The sequence below is a fragment of the Lactuca serriola genome, chromosome 6, assembly GCF_051521515.1.
Source record: "Lactuca serriola cultivar US96UC23 chromosome 6, Lser_US96UC23_V15, whole genome shotgun sequence".
Classification (NCBI taxonomy): domain Eukaryota; kingdom Viridiplantae; phylum Streptophyta; class Magnoliopsida; order Asterales; family Asteraceae; genus Lactuca; species Lactuca serriola.
Genome location: NC_136413.1, coordinates 119,583,866 through 119,601,499, shown reverse-complemented (window position 1 = coordinate 119,601,499; position 17,634 = coordinate 119,583,866). Strand labels below are relative to the sequence as shown.

Sequence of the window (17,634 nt, the reverse complement as noted above, 5' to 3'; positions counted from 1 at the left end):
TCTTCACACCTTTCCCATTATTTCTTCTCTTTACTCTCTCTCTAGATCCTCTCTCTAGCCCCGAAACACCCCGAAAAGCCTAGGGAACCTCCCTTGCACAAGGCAGAAGCCTCGGAGTGCTCAACGGCACCGAGAAGAAGAGCTTTTCGGCTTGGGAACACTGCTCCAAGAAAATCCCGGTTTTCTATAAAACCCGTTGTAAGTGATCTATGCCTACGTTATTTTTAATATAACTGTTATTTAATTATAGTAACGTTATTAGGAACTTATAATAAGTACTTGGGCTACTATTATGGGTTATATAAGTATTGTTTAACGCTTATATAATATTAATAATAGCTAGACTATTAATTAGGTGTTGTTTGTTTTTCTGAAGCCAAAATGTCTGCAGTCTGCGGACCACATCTGCAAGCCTCTGCAGCAGAAGAGGTGGACCAAACGTCTGCAGTTTGCAATAAGAAGACTGTTTGTTTTTTAACGTCTGTAGGCTGCTGAAATAAACTGAATTTTAAATAAAATTATTTTACAAACTTAAAATTATTTTTCAACACCAAAATTTTAATAATAATAGTCTTATAACATTGAAAATAAAATTCATGCAACAAAATTGGTCATACAATAAAAAAAATTGTTTTACAATAACAATTTCATTTAAAGCAATTCAATCTATATTGTGCATCAACTGATCAGTAATTTCATCTCGTAACTGATTCATATATTCACGGTCTGCTGCAGTACCATGTGTTGGAATCCCGTCTTTATCATCATCAATGGCACCATTGTTATTTCGAAACGGGACATTGGGTTCATCGTATCGTGCGAAATACTCATCACTCAATCCTTCTTTCCTTATATAATTATGAAGCGCGAAACATGCCATGGCAATGTTTCTTTGTGTCACAAACGGGAATGGTGCCATCCTCTTTAATATAGGGAAGCGTGCTTTCAAAACACCAAAATCACGCTCAATGACATTCCGAAGTTTTGCATGTCCATGGTTAAATTTTTCTTTATTGGTCAATGCACGTCTTTGACAAAAATCTCCAAGCCAATACCTCACATTACCATAAGGGGCCATAAATCCTCGACTGTGTGCATACGCGGCATCACAAAGATAATATTTGTCTGAAAAAAATGCAAAACATTAATTAATTTTCAAATTAAGATAAAAATATTTAAAAAAAAAACCAAAAACTTACCTGGTGGTGGAAACTGGAATGATGCTTGTGGATCTGCCACTGCTTCTGATAATATTCTAGAGTCATGCGCTACCCCTTCCCACCCGGTCACAACAAATGTAAAAATCATATTGAAGTCACAAATTGCCAATACGTTTTGGTAGCAATCTCCCTTTCCCCTACTTCTATATAAGTCTTGTTTCTTAGTAGGGACAACATGTATCAAAGTGTCATCAAGTGCACTAACTGGTCCTTTGAAAACCCTTCGTAGCCTCCTATTTTGTCCTGGAATGTTTGGATTCGGATTAAAAGATGTTGGTACTATAACATCTTGTTCTAAAAGCATCATTTTTTCCAACACTTCATAAAAAAATTTATGAATTGTTTGCTTCGAGTGTTGAAATCTCCGCGTGATAATCACGTAACGTTGATTATGGCCGATCATCATCAAAAACATAGCCATCTTTTCCTCAACTGATACATGTTTGTTGCCCTTTAATGAGTAATTTGCTCTAAAATGAGTGCATAGTCGTACAAAAGATTCACGGGACATGCGTAATACTTCAACACATTGTAAACGATTATGGTGTAATAACTCCAATGTGTATTCATGTCCCGTCATTTCCGAATCATTACCCTGCAATCGTTTCACACCCTTCTTCCAAAAATAACGAATGTAGGGGTACATAAGAATTACGAGAAGTAACTTTTAATCGTGATCCATATGAACCTAAAATCAACAAAGTAGAACTTTAAAAAACATTACATAAACCATATTTCAAGTAGCAAAAAAACATTACATAAACCATATTTCAGGTATCAAATAAACATTCCATTAATCATATTTCAAGTACCAAAATAACATTACATAAACCATTTCCAAGTAGCAAAATAACAAAAAATAGTTCCAACAAGGGCAAAAAGACCTAACAAAATAGTTCCAACAAAGGCAAAAACATTTAACAAAGTAGTTACAACAAAGCAAAAAGACATAACAAATAGTTTCAACACTAGAAAATCATCGGACAATCTTTCCATCCTTCAAAACTCCTAAACTGGTACACGTCATCTCAAGCCACCCTCATAATATCTCGGGAACATCGGGCTAATGAATCCACATCTCTCTCATGTTCATCGTTCCTCCAAAAATATGATATGCGACAAAGTGTAAAGGATCTGTAGGGCCTAACTGAAGGACCTCTAACTTCTCTAAACATTGAGTAATTGTATACCCTTTAGTCAAACTTTGTAGAGCTTTCTTCATTTCAAATGCTAAATCGTCAGTAGTAATAGAAGTTCCATCAGGTGAAGAAGCAAACGGTGAGGCACTAGGAGCTACAGGAGTTGAGGGTTTAGCCCTTTTGTTGGGGTTACCGGATGGTGTAGTATTATATGGTGAAGCAGCAGAAGGTGAAGCTGCAGGAGGTGAAGCAGCAGAAGGTGGTGGCTCATGATGGGAAGTGGCAACACCATCATCATCTATTGCATCAAAAGGGGTGGCGGTGATCTGATATGGTGGAACACGACAGGAAGATGCGCTAGCTACTGATGATGATTGGGTTGAGTAACTCCTAAAATTACCAGTTGCCTTATTTCCATCAAAAAGACGTGCACAAAGATCTGGAAAAGGCAGTGGAATTGTTCTCAAAGAAGTAGCTTTCGGATGCCCCTAAACCCAAATGTAACAAGAAATAGTATAAGAATATTGTTGGATTAATATCTAAGTCCATAACTATAATTGGTAAGACTTGACCCGACCCGGCATGGTCCATTTAGGTTGCATGGCATCATCCACTTGGATAGACTATAATGAGAAAAATAAGACACTTATGGTTATTAATATATTATAAGTTCTAGTATATTAATAATAAGAATAATAAGATTATTTAATTAGTATTGATCAAGAATTAATCTAGGATTAATTAAGTGATCAAAAGAAGACTAATTAAATATATGGGTTGATTGTGTAAATCATCCATACTTGTATAGTGGGCTAATGCTCCATGGATAATCAAGTTGGGCTAAAACCCATAGGATGGTCCATGGATGCTCCATGGTGTATTTGAACCCATGGATCCAAGGAAATGGAAAGTCATGACAATTAGGGTTTACCATAATTGTAACCCTATATAAAGATCTTATTCTTGACAAAATCTGTGACTAGTATGATACTAGAGTGTGTAAAAATAAGGGCTAGCCGATTTCATGAGTTGCCTATAAAATGGCAACTTGATGGGTGTCCACTCTCACCCACTGCTTGCTTGACTGGTGGAGGGTCGTTAGCCGAACGGGTTTGACAGGACTAGAATTATCCCTTCATTAAAAGTATTAATGATAAATACTAAGTAACTAAACTCTTAATAATACCCAATCTTAGTTACTTAGGAAAATGTTAATAAGGTGCTAATCCATGAAATTACACTTTGCACTTTGTTTAAGTCGGTTAGTGGAGCGTGTGTGGTTAACCGGCACACTAACTCGTATTTAACAAGGTAGGCAAAGGGTAACTTAATGCTTATCATAGTATCGATGGAGCGTGTGTGGTTAACCGGCACATCGATTGAGGGGTAAACACTTAAGGGTACCATGTACTTTGCATGGTTACTTCGCACCATGTTTTGTGATCCTCGGCATCCCAGTCACAAAACCTGAAGGGAACACTCGAGATTGAAACATGCCATTGAAAAGTTCAATGAATCTCAAAGATCTAGGAGTTTCAAAACCAATTAAAACCTAATAATACATTTCGTTTATCTTGGTGGAAATTGGTGAATCGTCATTCGCCTACCCTCAAATATTTTATAGCTTTGATTACGGCATACCTCTTCTAAGTTATAAAATAGTTTTTGGGTCCTAGCCTTAATATTCATATTGGGTGTCATATTAAGGGCTTAAGATCAACTATCTTGAATATCTCCCAAAAGATGTCTGGTTTAGACATTTATGATCTTCCCAAGTCTCTTGAAACAAGCTTTCCTAAATGAAGATGATGTCCCATGGAAATCATACTTCTTTCACCTCCTCCGATTATTCACCCCAACCCACAAGCTCATGAAAAGTTTAAGGTCACTCAAGCCCTATTGGCAAGGCAAGGTCTAGGTCTAGTCACATCTTGGAGATGTAGTCACATATTGACAAGCCGGGAGAGTTGGGTGTCAAAGTGTTGAGAAAGTTGGTGCCTCAACTACTTTCTAAGTCACATAGTGAGTTCGTTTGGGACACCTATGAAACAGACTATGACAAGACCCTTAATGATCTTATCTATTTGTTAAGATCAACTTACTGAAAACTTGATGGACATTGACAATAATGACATAAGAAATCCAGGAAAGTATTCTCTTCCCAGTGGAAAGGGATCGGCCATAGTCAACTCGGTTGACCAAATGGTAAACAGAAAAGCTAAGTCTGTGATAGTCCCGTGTACCATTATCAAAGGGTCCATAAGTTAATATTGCCAAAGAAAGGGGCATTGGTTGCGAAGCTGCCAAATTTACCTAAGGATGTTAAAGTCAATAAGTTTGACTCTACTTCAGGTAAAGTCCACTATCTAACTCTATTAAGTTTCTATTCTGAGATTCCTGGTACATGATGTGACTGGGTCACGTGGTGATGTTTTAAGAATCAAAGAAAAGTGAAGAAACTTAAAGAAAAAATATGTTGAATCTGATGGCGTAGATGGATATCTATCGCATAGTTTGAAGATCGGATTCTTGAGCTACTTCTTAGGAGTTATGAGATATTGCTTAGGAATAGATAACAACAAGAAGAGGGAATCTTAGTGCATTCTTATGACTAAGAAGAGGGATCTTGAATTGTTGAAATGGTTAAATCAATAAGACGAGTCATACTTCGTTCCAATACAAGTCTTAGAGTCATACTCCAAGATTGTAACTTGAGTGACATGTCTTAAAGAAGGTTTAAAACACTTGTCAAATGTAAGAGTAAATGTTTTCTACTCTTATACATTTGAAATTGGTAAGTTGTGATGTTTTGGATAAAACAAAGACCAACTTAGGCCAATTATGTGAAGTGTTTGTCTTGATTAGAATCCGCACTATCTCTTGGATGTTTGACAAGGGAGTCGTATAGGTCAAGAGGATAGTGGGAGCCTTAAAGGTCATGAAAGTCTCAAGAACTAATCAAGAATAAAACCTGAAGTTCTTCACTAGCACACGACTTTAGGTTTATAACCTATCGTGTTGACATATTCTGTGCCCATTCCAGTTAAAGTTGACTTTGCATATGAGTTCTTAGAGTTCTCAATTTGTTGCACAACAACTTGGAAGCAATGGCAGGCCCTTGAGCTGCCAGGTGGCAAGAAATTAAGATTGAGTTCAGCCCATATGAGTTTGGATTTGTCATTATACTTGCCTTGTGACTATGGTTTTGACAATTCACATGGATAAGAACACATACACCATTAAATCTAAGTGTCATAAGGTTTCTCTCCGATTCATGAAAATGATGGTGAGGAAACACTTTCACTAAGTAGATTTTAGCTAGATAGCAATTGTGATATTTGCATTCTCAAAGTCGTTAGTGGAGCGTGTGTGGTTTACCGGCACACTAACCTGGACTTGTGAGAAGTGGCAAAAAGGTCTAACCATTATGATTACGGCATCCCTCTTCATAATTGTTTAGACACACAAGTGTGCTATCTAAGGGAAGGTGTATGATTTTGATAAAGTCTTATCAAAACAATCTAGTATCACAAATCTGAACTTTGGTAAGAAAGTCAGCTCATTTCTGGGTACATGTCAACGCTAGTGGGAGCATAAGTGTTATGCTAATAATCATCATGTTAGTGGGAGCATGATAATTATGATAAGTATTGCAAGTTAGCAATGTTAATTATAGAAAACAAAAGTTTCAATTGGGAAAGAGTTGTTTTGCTATAATTAAGGGAGACGAAATTATACTTCATCTCAAATCTATAAGCTTAGATCGTGAGGTTTTAATCATTTAGTCAAGGAAATATATATGAATTTCATGTTGGAATGGCTCCACATAAGGAAATTCTGTATATGGGTCCATTATTTGCGTTCTAAAATTCGATTATGATTACGGCATCCCTTTTTCATAATCTGAATTATGAGAACTTGGCAAATTGAAATGGACATATTATAGCAAAAGACTGGTTTAGTCTTTATGTGAGACATCATGAATCGCGTTCCATATGCTTCGGATATAGGATCGATTACATGTGCTATATTCATCCTTTCTAAAATTTTCCAAATGCCTAGGGCATTAAGAAGGGAAAAGGTTTAGAGCTGGATATGACTAAAAGGATTAAACAATTGTCGAGGACAATCTAAGGTTTACCAAAGATTGGTTGCTCAAGGACAGTTGGAAGTATAGTGATAATTCTGGAAGGACCATATTGACATAATCTGGAAGGAGGCAACTCTTGTTTAGAAGTGATAGTCAAAATGGAATCTGGAAGTGTTTCAAAGTTAGAATTTTCAATCTGTTTAAGATTAGGAAACTTAATGCAAGAAGGATGTTCCCAAGGAGCTGATCTCCTTTGGAATGGTCTGTAATGATTGTTGTCAAGTCCTTCTGAATTTGTGCATAATCATTACAAGAGGATTAATGCATATAAGTTTAGAATCCAACAGATTTCAGTAAATGACATGAATTTGGAATTCTTGTATTTGCATAAAGGATTTGGGAGTGTGAAAAGAGAATCATTGAAGTTATGTTCAATTGATCTAGTTCACAAAGTAAAGATCATAGACAAACATAGTATGCATACTTGGTGTGAGGCATGACTAGTGTTTAGAAAACATAGTGTACCTGCTTGGAGCATGGGACAACTATTGTTTTAAATTCAAGAATAAAGTTGATAGCTGAAACAGTATATAATGAATAATGTGTAATCATATGGTGATAAATAAAAGGTGTTTTATTTATGTTCATAGGTTTTGATACCATATTGGATTCAATTATTCTTGTGTTTCATTTTGCATGTTTTGACTTCCAGAATAAACTAGGTTATTCTTCAGGAATGACTATGTTATTCAAACCATCCACAGTCGGACATATGTTGGAAGTAGATATGAATTAAGACTGTCATGGGTTGGCTTGTAAAGGTCTAAGGTGTTGGACAAAGGGCTACAACACTCATGAGTACTCATAAGTTCTGAGTATTGGATTCAACCCGCGCGCATTGGAATCACTTCATGGATTTTATCACGAGTGATCATGAGACGATAATATCTTATATTCTTCAAACCTAGAGATATGAGTTGTTACTATGAGTTGGTTGTACATTGATTGCACGAAAACGCATTTGGTAACTCGGTGCTATAAAACATGCCTTTGTGTATGATTCAAAAAATAGTAGAACAAGCCATATGAGTCGAAGTTTATCCATTCCTTTTACCTTCGGGATAAAAGCGATATCTGTGGGCCCCTCGATGATTTGATAACGACAAATGGAAGTGCTTGGCCGGACCAGGACTGATTTGATTTGTTCAATTAGTCAATCATCATAAATCGGAAACCAGGAAACAACAAATGGATAGAGAGAATGATTATAATCCATGTCTCAGTCAATATGATATCTAGAATGGAGGAATATATGATCCCTTATCTAATGGACAAGTTCGTTGACAAGATCAGAGTTCGACAGCAACTTTAGGAGCTACGATTGCCAGTTAGGTTTGAAGTCATACGCAATAATAGTTTTAGACTTATCCAAGTGGGAGACTGTTGGATTAATGTCTTATTCCATAACTATATTTGGTATGTACTTGACCCAACCCGGCATGGTCCATTTGGGTTGCACTTCACCGACACAATTTATATGGATAATCTTTTGAGAATAGTATGTTTATGATTAATATTAATATATTATAAGTTCTAATATATTAATATGGAATCATATTATTTAATTTGTATTGATCAAGAATTAATTTATAATTAATTAAGTGATCAAAAGGAACTAATTAAATATGGACTCTTATATATATGGAATGGGCCAAGTTCATTTAGGTTGGGCTAAGCTTTCATGGATAGTCCATGGAGTGTTTAACCCATGGATCCTAGGAAATGAAAGGTCATGGGTATTAGGGTTTAACCCTAATCCTCCACACTATATAAAGATGTCCTTGGTTGGTGAAATTGGCACTAGTGTGGTACACTAAGAAGGGCTAGCCAATTTCACTAGAGAGAACCAAGTATCCATATTCTCTAGAGTCTTCCAAGGTGTTTTGGTGATTTGTGATTCCATTTGAGGCTTCCACACTATTGGGGCAAAGTTGTTAAAGCTTGAAGATATCAAGCTACATCAAAAGGTATGTCATCTAACTAGTACTTTGTAGTATAAGAACTTCATAATATGCTAGTTAGGATTAAAGCCTTGGAAAGTTCTTATTAGCATGTATTATAGAGAAAACATAGATCCAAGGTTTATAGGGTTGCATGTACACCATAGTGCATCCACTCTCCTGTTAGAATGCTCAAAACCCAACACCTAGTGCATCCACTCTCCTGATATCTCCTTAAGTGTAAACCCTGAAATACTCAAACTTATACGGAAAAGTCTGAAAATTTACTGCGACTGATCTAACTTCTATTGACTTGATAAAGTTCGTACAGAATGGAAAATTCGGGTTGTCACATCATCCCCCCATTAGAAGGAATTTCGTCCCGAAATTAGAATTTAAGCAAATAAGAAGTCACAAATAACTAAGCAAAAAGATGAGGGTATTTTAGTTTCATCTGATCCTCTCGTTCCCAAGTGAATTCAGGTCCTCGTTTGGCGTTCCAGCGAACCTTCACTATCGGGATACGGCTCTGCTTTGTTTGCTTGACCTCTCGGTCCATGATCTCTATTGGTTCCTCCACGAAGTTGAGGCTCTAGTTGATCTCGATCTCATCGAGTGGAATAACAAGAGTCTCGTCGGACAAACACTTTTTCAAGTTCGAGACGTGGAAGGTAGGTTGTATGTTACTGAGTTCGCGCGGTAGATTGAGTTTGTAAGCTACGGGGCCGATTCGGGCAAGGATCTCGAAAGGCCCTACATATCTTGGATTGAGCTTCTCACGCTTTCTGAAGCGTATCAAGACCTTCCAGGGTGAGACCTTCAGTAGAACTCGGTCGCCCACCTGGAATTCCAACGGTTTCCTTCGCTTGTCAGCGTAGCTTTTCTGTAGGTCTCTAGAGGCTTTCAATCGTTCACGAATTTGAACGATCTTCTCTGTCGTTTCTCGAATGATCTCCAGACCCGTGAGAGTGCTTTTGGGAACTCTTCCCTTAGCTAACTGGGTATCACCCACCACATCCCAGCACAGAGGGGATCTGCACTTTCGGCCATAGAGGGCCTCGAATGGAGCTGCCTTTTTGCTCGTGTGATAACTGTTGTTGTAGCAAAACTCGACAAGGGGTAAATGGATATCCTATGCTTTCCCAAAGTCAATCACACAGGCTCGCAACATATCTTCTATGGTTTGGATAGTTCTCTCACTTTGTCCGTCGGTCTGTGGATGGTAGGTTGTACTCATGTCCAGCCTAGTTCCTAGGGAACTTTGTAACGACTGCCAGAACCTTGAAGTGAATCTACTATCTCTATCTGAGATAATGGATATAGGAACACCGTGCAGTCGTACAATCTCCCTAATGTAGGTTCTCATAAGTTTCTCCATTTTGTTGGTTTCTTTGATTGGCAAGAAGTATGCAGACTTGGTCAGTCTATTGACGATGACCCATAAGGAATCAAGTCCACCCATCGTCTTGGGCAACTTGGTTATGAAGTCCATAGTGATCCGCTCCCACTTCCATTCTGGTATCTCCGGTTGCTGTAGAAGACCGGAGGGTTTCTGGTATTCGACCTTGACCTTTGCGCAAGTAAGGCATTTACTCACGAAGCTAGCAATATCTGCTTTCATGTTAGGTCACCAGTATAACTTTTTAAGATCCAGATACATCTTATCTGAACCTGGGTGGACGGAACAACGAGTGTTGTGAGCCTCGGTCATGACCAAGTCTGTGAAGCCACCGTGTTTCGGTGTCCAGATCTGATCCATGAGGTATAAGGCTCCGCCACCCTTGACTTCCAAGTTCTTATCCATCCCTCTAAGGGATTCACCTGTGACGTTTTTAGGTTTCAAAGCGTCGAGCTGAGCCGCCTTAATTTGCATGGACATGTGTGAATGGATAGTTAGAGTCAAAGATTTGACTCTACGACCAACATATTCTTTCCGACTTAGGGCGTTGGCTACTACATTGGCTTTACCCGGATGATAACGAATTTCGCACTTGTAATCACTGAGTAGCTCGACCCATCGTCGTTGTCTCATGTTGAGCTCCTTCTGGTCGAAAATGTGTTGTAGACTCTGGTGGTCTGTAAAGATCGTGCTTTTTGTACTATACAGGTAGTGTCTCCAGATCTTCAGAGCAAACACAACTGATCCTAGCTCAAGATCATGGGTGGTGTGGTTAACCTCATGTTTCTTCAGCTGTCTCGAGGCATAGGCTATGACTTTACCTCGCTGCATCAGAACACATCCGAGTCCTTGATTTGATGCATCGCAATAGACAACGAAGTCTTCTATCCCTTCGGGGAGGGATAGTATTGGTGATGTGCACAAGGATCGCTTGAGCGTTTGGAACGCTCTTTCTTGTTTCTCTTCCCAGTCAAAGGCCACGCCTTTCTGGGTCAGGGATGTAAGAGGTTTTGCTATGCGGGAGAAGTTCTGAATGAATCTGCGATAGTACCCAGCGAGACCTAGAAATTGACGAATTTCTGTAGGTGTCTTCGGTGCTGACCAGTTCTTAATGGCCTTGATTTTGGAAGGGTCCACGTATATTCCTTCTTTGCTAACAACATGGCCCAAGAATTCGACTCGACGGATCCAAAATTCGCACTTGGAGACCTTCGCATAGATCTTCTCCGCTCGCAATGTTTCTAAGACTCTACGGAGATGTTGACTATGTTCATCCTTACTTCGAGAGTAGATAAGTATGTCATCAATGAAAACAATGACGAACTGATCCAAGTAAGGACGACACACCCTATTCATCAGATCCATGAATACTACGGGCACGTTAGTTAATCCGAACGGCATTACCACAAACTCGTAGTGTCCATAACGAGTTCGGAAGGCTGTCTTGGGAACATCCTCATCTAACACTCGAAGTTGGTGATATCCGGATCGTAGATCTATCTTCGAGAAGTAGTTGGCTTCTTGAAGTTGATCAAATAAATCGTCAATGCGGGGCAAAGGATAACGATTTTTAATGGTAAGCTTGTTGAGTTCTCTATAGTCGATGCACATGCGAAACGATCCATCTTTCTTCTTGAGGAACAAGGCCGGTGCTCCCCATGGTGAGAAGCTTGGCCTAATGAATCCCTTCTTGAGAAGTTCGTTAAGCTGACTGGAAAGTTCCTGCATCTCTGCCGGCGCCAGACGATAAGGAGACTTGGCTACGGGAGTAGCTCCTGGCACTAAGTCGATTCTGAACTCGATTTGGCGTTGTGGTGGTAATCCGGGAAGTTCTTCTAGGAAGATGTCGGGAAAGTCACGTACTTCAGGGATTTTCTGAATGTATTTCACCTCTTGACTCGTATCGACGATGTGTGCGAGGAATGCATGATATTCCTTTCGCAAGCACTTCTGGGCTTGGATGCACGAAATGATGCGAAGGCTCGTATTAGGTTTGTCGCCATAGATAACTAAGGTTTCGTTGTTAGGAAGGTTAAGACGAACTGCTTTTTCAAAGCACATGATGTCGGCGCGAAGAAGACTCAACCAATCCATGCCGATGATTACGTCAAAACATTTAATTGGGACCGGCATGAGGTCTATCTTGAAAGTATGGCCATCTAAAGTTAAAGTACAACCTACGTATATGCAGTTACTACTCTCCATTTTCCAGTTAGCCATTTTTACCGTGAATGAAGTATCTAATGCACATGGTTTTTGTTTAAGTAGGTGTGCAAATTTATGACTTACGAAACTTTTCTCTGCTCCACTGTCGAAAAGTATGCAAGCATATGAGTTATTGAGGAGAAACGTACCAGTAACTATTGTAGGATCAGCTACCGCTTCCTCGTGGCCCATGGCCATAACTCTTCCTACTCCTCTAGCCATCCCCGCTTTAGGGCAGTTCCTCTTGTAGTGGCCCACTTCGCCACAACCATAGCAAGCTTGGCCCATACCGGCGTTAGGAACCTGGGTGGCCTGAGCTGTTGGAGTCTTGCAGAAACGGGCTACATGCCCCTTCCTGTTGCAGTTAGAGCATTGCATCTCCTTGCAAGGTCCGTGGTGGTGGAAGCTGCATTTGTTGCACTTTGTGAGAGTTCCAGCACAAGTTTTTGTTTGTAAGGGGTTCGCAGGGACAATGGGAGTTACCATGGAAGCATCGATTGCCACAAGTTGTTGTCTCTTGGAGGATTCTTGCGAAGCCCCTCTGTTCCTCTTGTTACACCCCTTCTTGTTGTTGTTGACCTTTTGTGGTCCGGGTGTAGGGGTTATTGGGTTCTGTTCTTTCCCGTGATCTATGAGAGATTGTGCCAGCTCCTTGGCACTATCAGTGGTGACAGGCGTGGAAGCTAACACACTTGACTAGATCTGGGGCGACAATCCCCAGATATATCTCTCTATCTTCTTGCTCTCGAGAGCAATCATATCAGGGCATAGGATTGCCAGATCACAGAACCTATTTGTGTAAGTTGATATGTCAGATCCAACCATTTCCAAGTAGCAAAATAACAAAAAATAGTTCCAACGAGGGCAAAAAGACCTAACAAAACAGTTCCAACAAAGGCAAAAACATTTAACAAAGTAGTTACAACAAAGAAAAAAGACATAACAAATAGTTTCAACACTAGAAAATCATCGGACAATCTTTCCATCCTTCAAAACTCCTAAATTGGTACCCGTCATCTCAAGCCACCCTGTTAATATTTCAGGAACATCGGGCTAATGAATCCACATCTCTCTCATGTTCATCGTTCCTCCAAAAATATGATATGCGACAAAGTGTAAAGGATCTGTAAGGCCTAACTGAAGGACCTCTAACTTCTCTAAACATTGAGGAATTGTATACCCTTTAGTCAAACTTTGTAGAGCTTTCTTCATTTCAAATGCTAAATCGTCAGTAGTAATAGAAGTTCCATCAGGTGACGAAGCAGACGGTGAGGCACTAGGAGCTACAGGAGTTGAGGGTTTAGCCCTTTTGTTGGGGTTACCGGATGGTGTAGTATTATATCGTGAAGCAGCAGAAGGTGAACCAGCAGAAGGTGAAGCTGCAGGAGGTCAAGCAGCAGAAGGTGGTGGCTCATGATGGGAAGTGTCAACACCACACTCATCTATTGCATCAAAAGGGGTGGCGGTGATCTGATGTGGTGGAACACGACAGGAAGATGCGCCAGCTACTGATGATGATTGGGTTGAGTAACTCCTAAAATTACCAGTTGCCCTATTTCCATCAAAAAGACGTGCACAAAGATCTGGAAAAGGTAGTGGAATTGTTCTCAAAGAAGTAGCTTTCGGATGCCCCTAAACCCAAATGTAACAAGAAATAGTATAAGAATATTGTTGGATTAATGTCTAAGTCCATAACTATAATTGGTAAGACTTGACCCGACCCGGCATGGTCCATTTGGGTTGCATGGCATCATGCACTTGGATAGACTATAATGAGAAAAATAAGAAACTTATGGTTATTAATATATTATAAGTTCTAGTATATTAATAATAAGAATAATAAGATTATTTAATTAGTATTGATCAAGAATTAATCTAGGATTAATTAAGTGATCAAAAGAAGACTAATTAAATATATGGGTTGATTGTGTAAATCATCCATACTTGTATAGTGGGCTAATGCTCCATGGATAATCAAGTTGGGCTAAAACCCATAGGATGGTCCATGGATGCTCCATGGTGTATTTGAACCCATGGATCCAAGGAAATGGAAAGTCATGACAATTAGGGTTTACCCAAATTGTAACACTATATAAAGATCTTATTCTTGACAAAATTTGTGACTAGTATGATACTAGAGTGTGTAAAAATAAGGGCTAGCCGATTTCATGAGTTGTGGATTTCTCTCAAGTTATTCCAAGTGTATTTGGTGTTGTGTGAACCATTTGAGGTGTCACACTTGGGGCACTAGGCACTCAAGCTTCATGAAGGCTTCCTATATTAAAGAGGTATGTATTCTATCTTGTTATATTCATTATTTTATATGCTAGATTAGGATAATACCTTGGAAAGTTCTTATTTGCATGTATAATAGAGAAAACATAGATCCAAGGTATTTAAGGTTGCATGTACACTTAGGAGTGTTAGAATGCTCAAAACCCAACAGTGGTATCAAAGCCTAGGCTTGTTTTCTTGTTATACTTGCAAAAGAAACTGGAAAATCGAGTTTTGATGTTGTCTGCCCAGCAGACTCGCCGAGTCCATGAATGGACTCCGAGTCCAAGGAAAAATGCATCCAACTCGCCGAGTTGGTTCGTGCACTCGACGAGTTGGATCCCCAGATAGCATAAATTCGACTTTTTTGGCTAGAATTGGACTAGGAACATTACCCTAAGATGTTTTTGTACTTATAAACTTGTTTTTGACGTGGTAATGTTCATGCTAATCCAATTTCAAAGATAATTGTCAATAGATTCATGTTTTGTATTAGTTTAAGGTTTAGACTAATTACATGAAAAAGTTTGATTTGAATTATCTTGTTCTTATGAGTTGCTTAGATTAATAGAAAAGTTGAGTGAAATAGTTGTTTTCAATCCAAATTAATCTAAGAGTTGATTCTAAAATGTGTTTTTGTAACTTTTCCTCAAGTTATATGAAAAGTCACATTTAAGTTTCATAAAACTCATAATAGTTGGCAAAGGTTACAAAAATGAAGAGTCTAGTTCTAATTAAATGGGTTTATGACTTCATAACTTGTCCTCAAGTTATGGAGGACCAAGAGTCTCTTCATTAAATAATAAATAAATAAATAAATAAGTGTAACCTTAATTAATTCCATAAGTTATAAAACAAAGGAAAAAGTTAGTTCTTTTATTAGTTTAAAGTCTTCCATAACTTGTCCTCAAGTTAAGGAACTTGAAGAGTTTTTGGATTAAAAGTACTTTAAGCACATAAGTTATGGAATTAATTAGTTTTCAATAGTTTCAAAACTTGCCCTCAAGTTTTGGAATTTGAAAAGTTTTCACTTATGAATACTTTAATTCCAAGTTAGCCCTTAGAATTTTAAAGAGTTAAAATTCAACCCTTATACTTTATAACATTATAAGTTAATAATATATATATATATATATATATATATATATATATATATATATATTTATATATATATATATATATATGTATAAGAGTAAAGTCCGTCTTACCGCTAGTACGCCTCATTCACGAAGCCGGTCTATAAGGTGGGTATAAGGTTGTTGCCTATAAAATGGCAACTTAATGGGTGTCCACTCTCACCCACTGCTTGCTTGACTGGTGGAGGGTCGTTAGCCGAACGGGTTTGACAGGACTAGAATTCTCCCTTCATTAAAAGTATTGATGATAAATACTAAGTAACTAAACTCTTAATAATACCCAATCTTAGTTACTTAGGAAAATGTGAATAAGGTGCTAATCCATGAAATTACACTTTGCACTTTGTTTAAGTCGGTTAGTGGAGCGTGTGTGGTTAACCGGCACACTAACTCGTATTTAACAAGGTAGGCAAAGGGTAACTTAATGTTTATCATAGTATCGATGGAGCGTGTGTGGTTAACCGGCACATCGATTGAGGGGTAAACACTTAAGGGTACCATGTACTTTGCATGGTTACTTCACACCTTGTTTTGTGATCCTCGACATCCTAGTCACAAAACCTGAAGGGCACACTCGAGATTGAAACATGCCATTGAACAGTTCAATGAATCTCAAAGATCTAGGAGTTTCAAAACCAATTAAAACCTAATAATACATTTCGTTTATCTTGGTGGAAATTGGTGAATCGTAATTCACCTACCTTCAAATATTTTATAGCTTGGATTACGGCATCCGTCTTCTAAGTTATAAAATAGTTCTTGGGTCCTAGCCTTAATATTTCATATTGGGTGTCATATTAAGTGCTTAATATCAACTATCTTGAATATCTCCCAAAAGATGTCTGGTTTAGACATTTATGATCTTCCCAAGTCTCTTGAAACAAGCTTTCCTAAATGAAGATGATGTCCCATGGAAATCATACTTCTTTCACCTCCTCCGATTATTCTCCCCAACCCTCAAGTTCTTGAAAAGTTTAAGGTCACTCAAGCCCAATTGGCAAGGCAAGGTCTAGGTGCGGTCACGTCTTGGAGAGGTAGTCACATATTGACAAGTCGGGAGAGTTGGGTGTCAAAGTCTTGAAAAAGTTGGTGGTTCAACTACTTTCTAAGTCACATAGTGAGTTCTTTTGGAACACCTATGAAACAGACTGTGACAAGACCCTTAATGATCTTATCTATTTGATAAGATCAACTTCCTCAAACTTTATGGATATTGACAATGATGACATTGGATATCTAGTAAAGCTCTCTCTTCCCAGTGGAAAGGGATCGGCCATAGTCAACTGGGTTGACCAAATGGTAAAGAGAAAAGCTAAGTCTGTGATAGTCCCGTGTACCATTATCAAAGGGTCCATATGTTTATATTGCCAAAGGAAGGGGAATTGGTTGCGAAGCTGACAAATTTACCTAAGGATGTTCAAGTCAATAAGTTTGACTCTACTTCAGGTAAAGTCCACTATCTAACTCCGCTAAGTTTCTAATCTGAGATTCTTGATACATGATGTGACTGGGTCACATGTAGATGTTTTAAGAATCAAAGAAAAGTAAAGAAACTTAAAATAAAGAATATGCTGAATCTGGTCGCGTAGATGGATTTCTATCGCGTAGTTTGAAGATTGGATTCTTGAGCTACTTCTTAGAAGTTATGAGATATTGCTTAGGAATAGATAACAACAAGTTTTCATATGGATTGTAAGGACAAGTTTTTCTGCATAGTTATAAAATAAAAGGAAAATTTTGATTTTATTTATTTTAAAATATCCTTACAATGGCATCTGTGGAAATTTTTGTTGCTTATAAGATTCCATTAATAGCAAGAGTGGAAATACGAAATTGATTCTTTCATTTGTGGTAATGTCTAAATTTACCAAATAAGGAAAGATCCTCATCACCCAAGTTTCAATTGGACCGGAACTTGGAATCATGCAAGTTGTATAGCATGATGAATGAGAACTTTCAAGCATTGGTAAAATTAAGACTAACTACTTGTTCACATGGATGTGTGAATCATGTAACGGCCTAAGGGATCAAGTACACATTCTTGTGCACTGATTAAGTCCACCACAAAAGATTGATAAGACTATTCGTCATAGTTTACTGAAGCTCAGTAAACATGATTATACTTACAAGCCTAAGTGTAACTCTGAGACATTGGAAAAGGTTCCAATGTA

At 38.3% G+C, this 17,634-nt stretch overlaps 1 protein-coding gene across 1 annotated transcript; it reads right to left on the bottom strand.

Annotated features, from left to right (window-relative positions):
• Positions 1 to 661: 661 nt before the first annotated feature.
• Positions 662 to 1,800, bottom strand: LOC145060086 (uncharacterized). Its single transcript, XM_079007812.1, has 2 exons — positions 1,200 to 1,800; positions 662 to 1,125 (listed from the first exon to the last, which is right to left on the bottom strand). The coding sequence occupies exons 1-2, from the start codon at positions 1,798 to 1,800 to the stop codon at positions 662 to 664; spliced, it is 1,065 nt and encodes a 354-aa protein (XP_078863938.1).
• Positions 1,801 to 17,634: the final 15,834 nt, after the last annotated feature.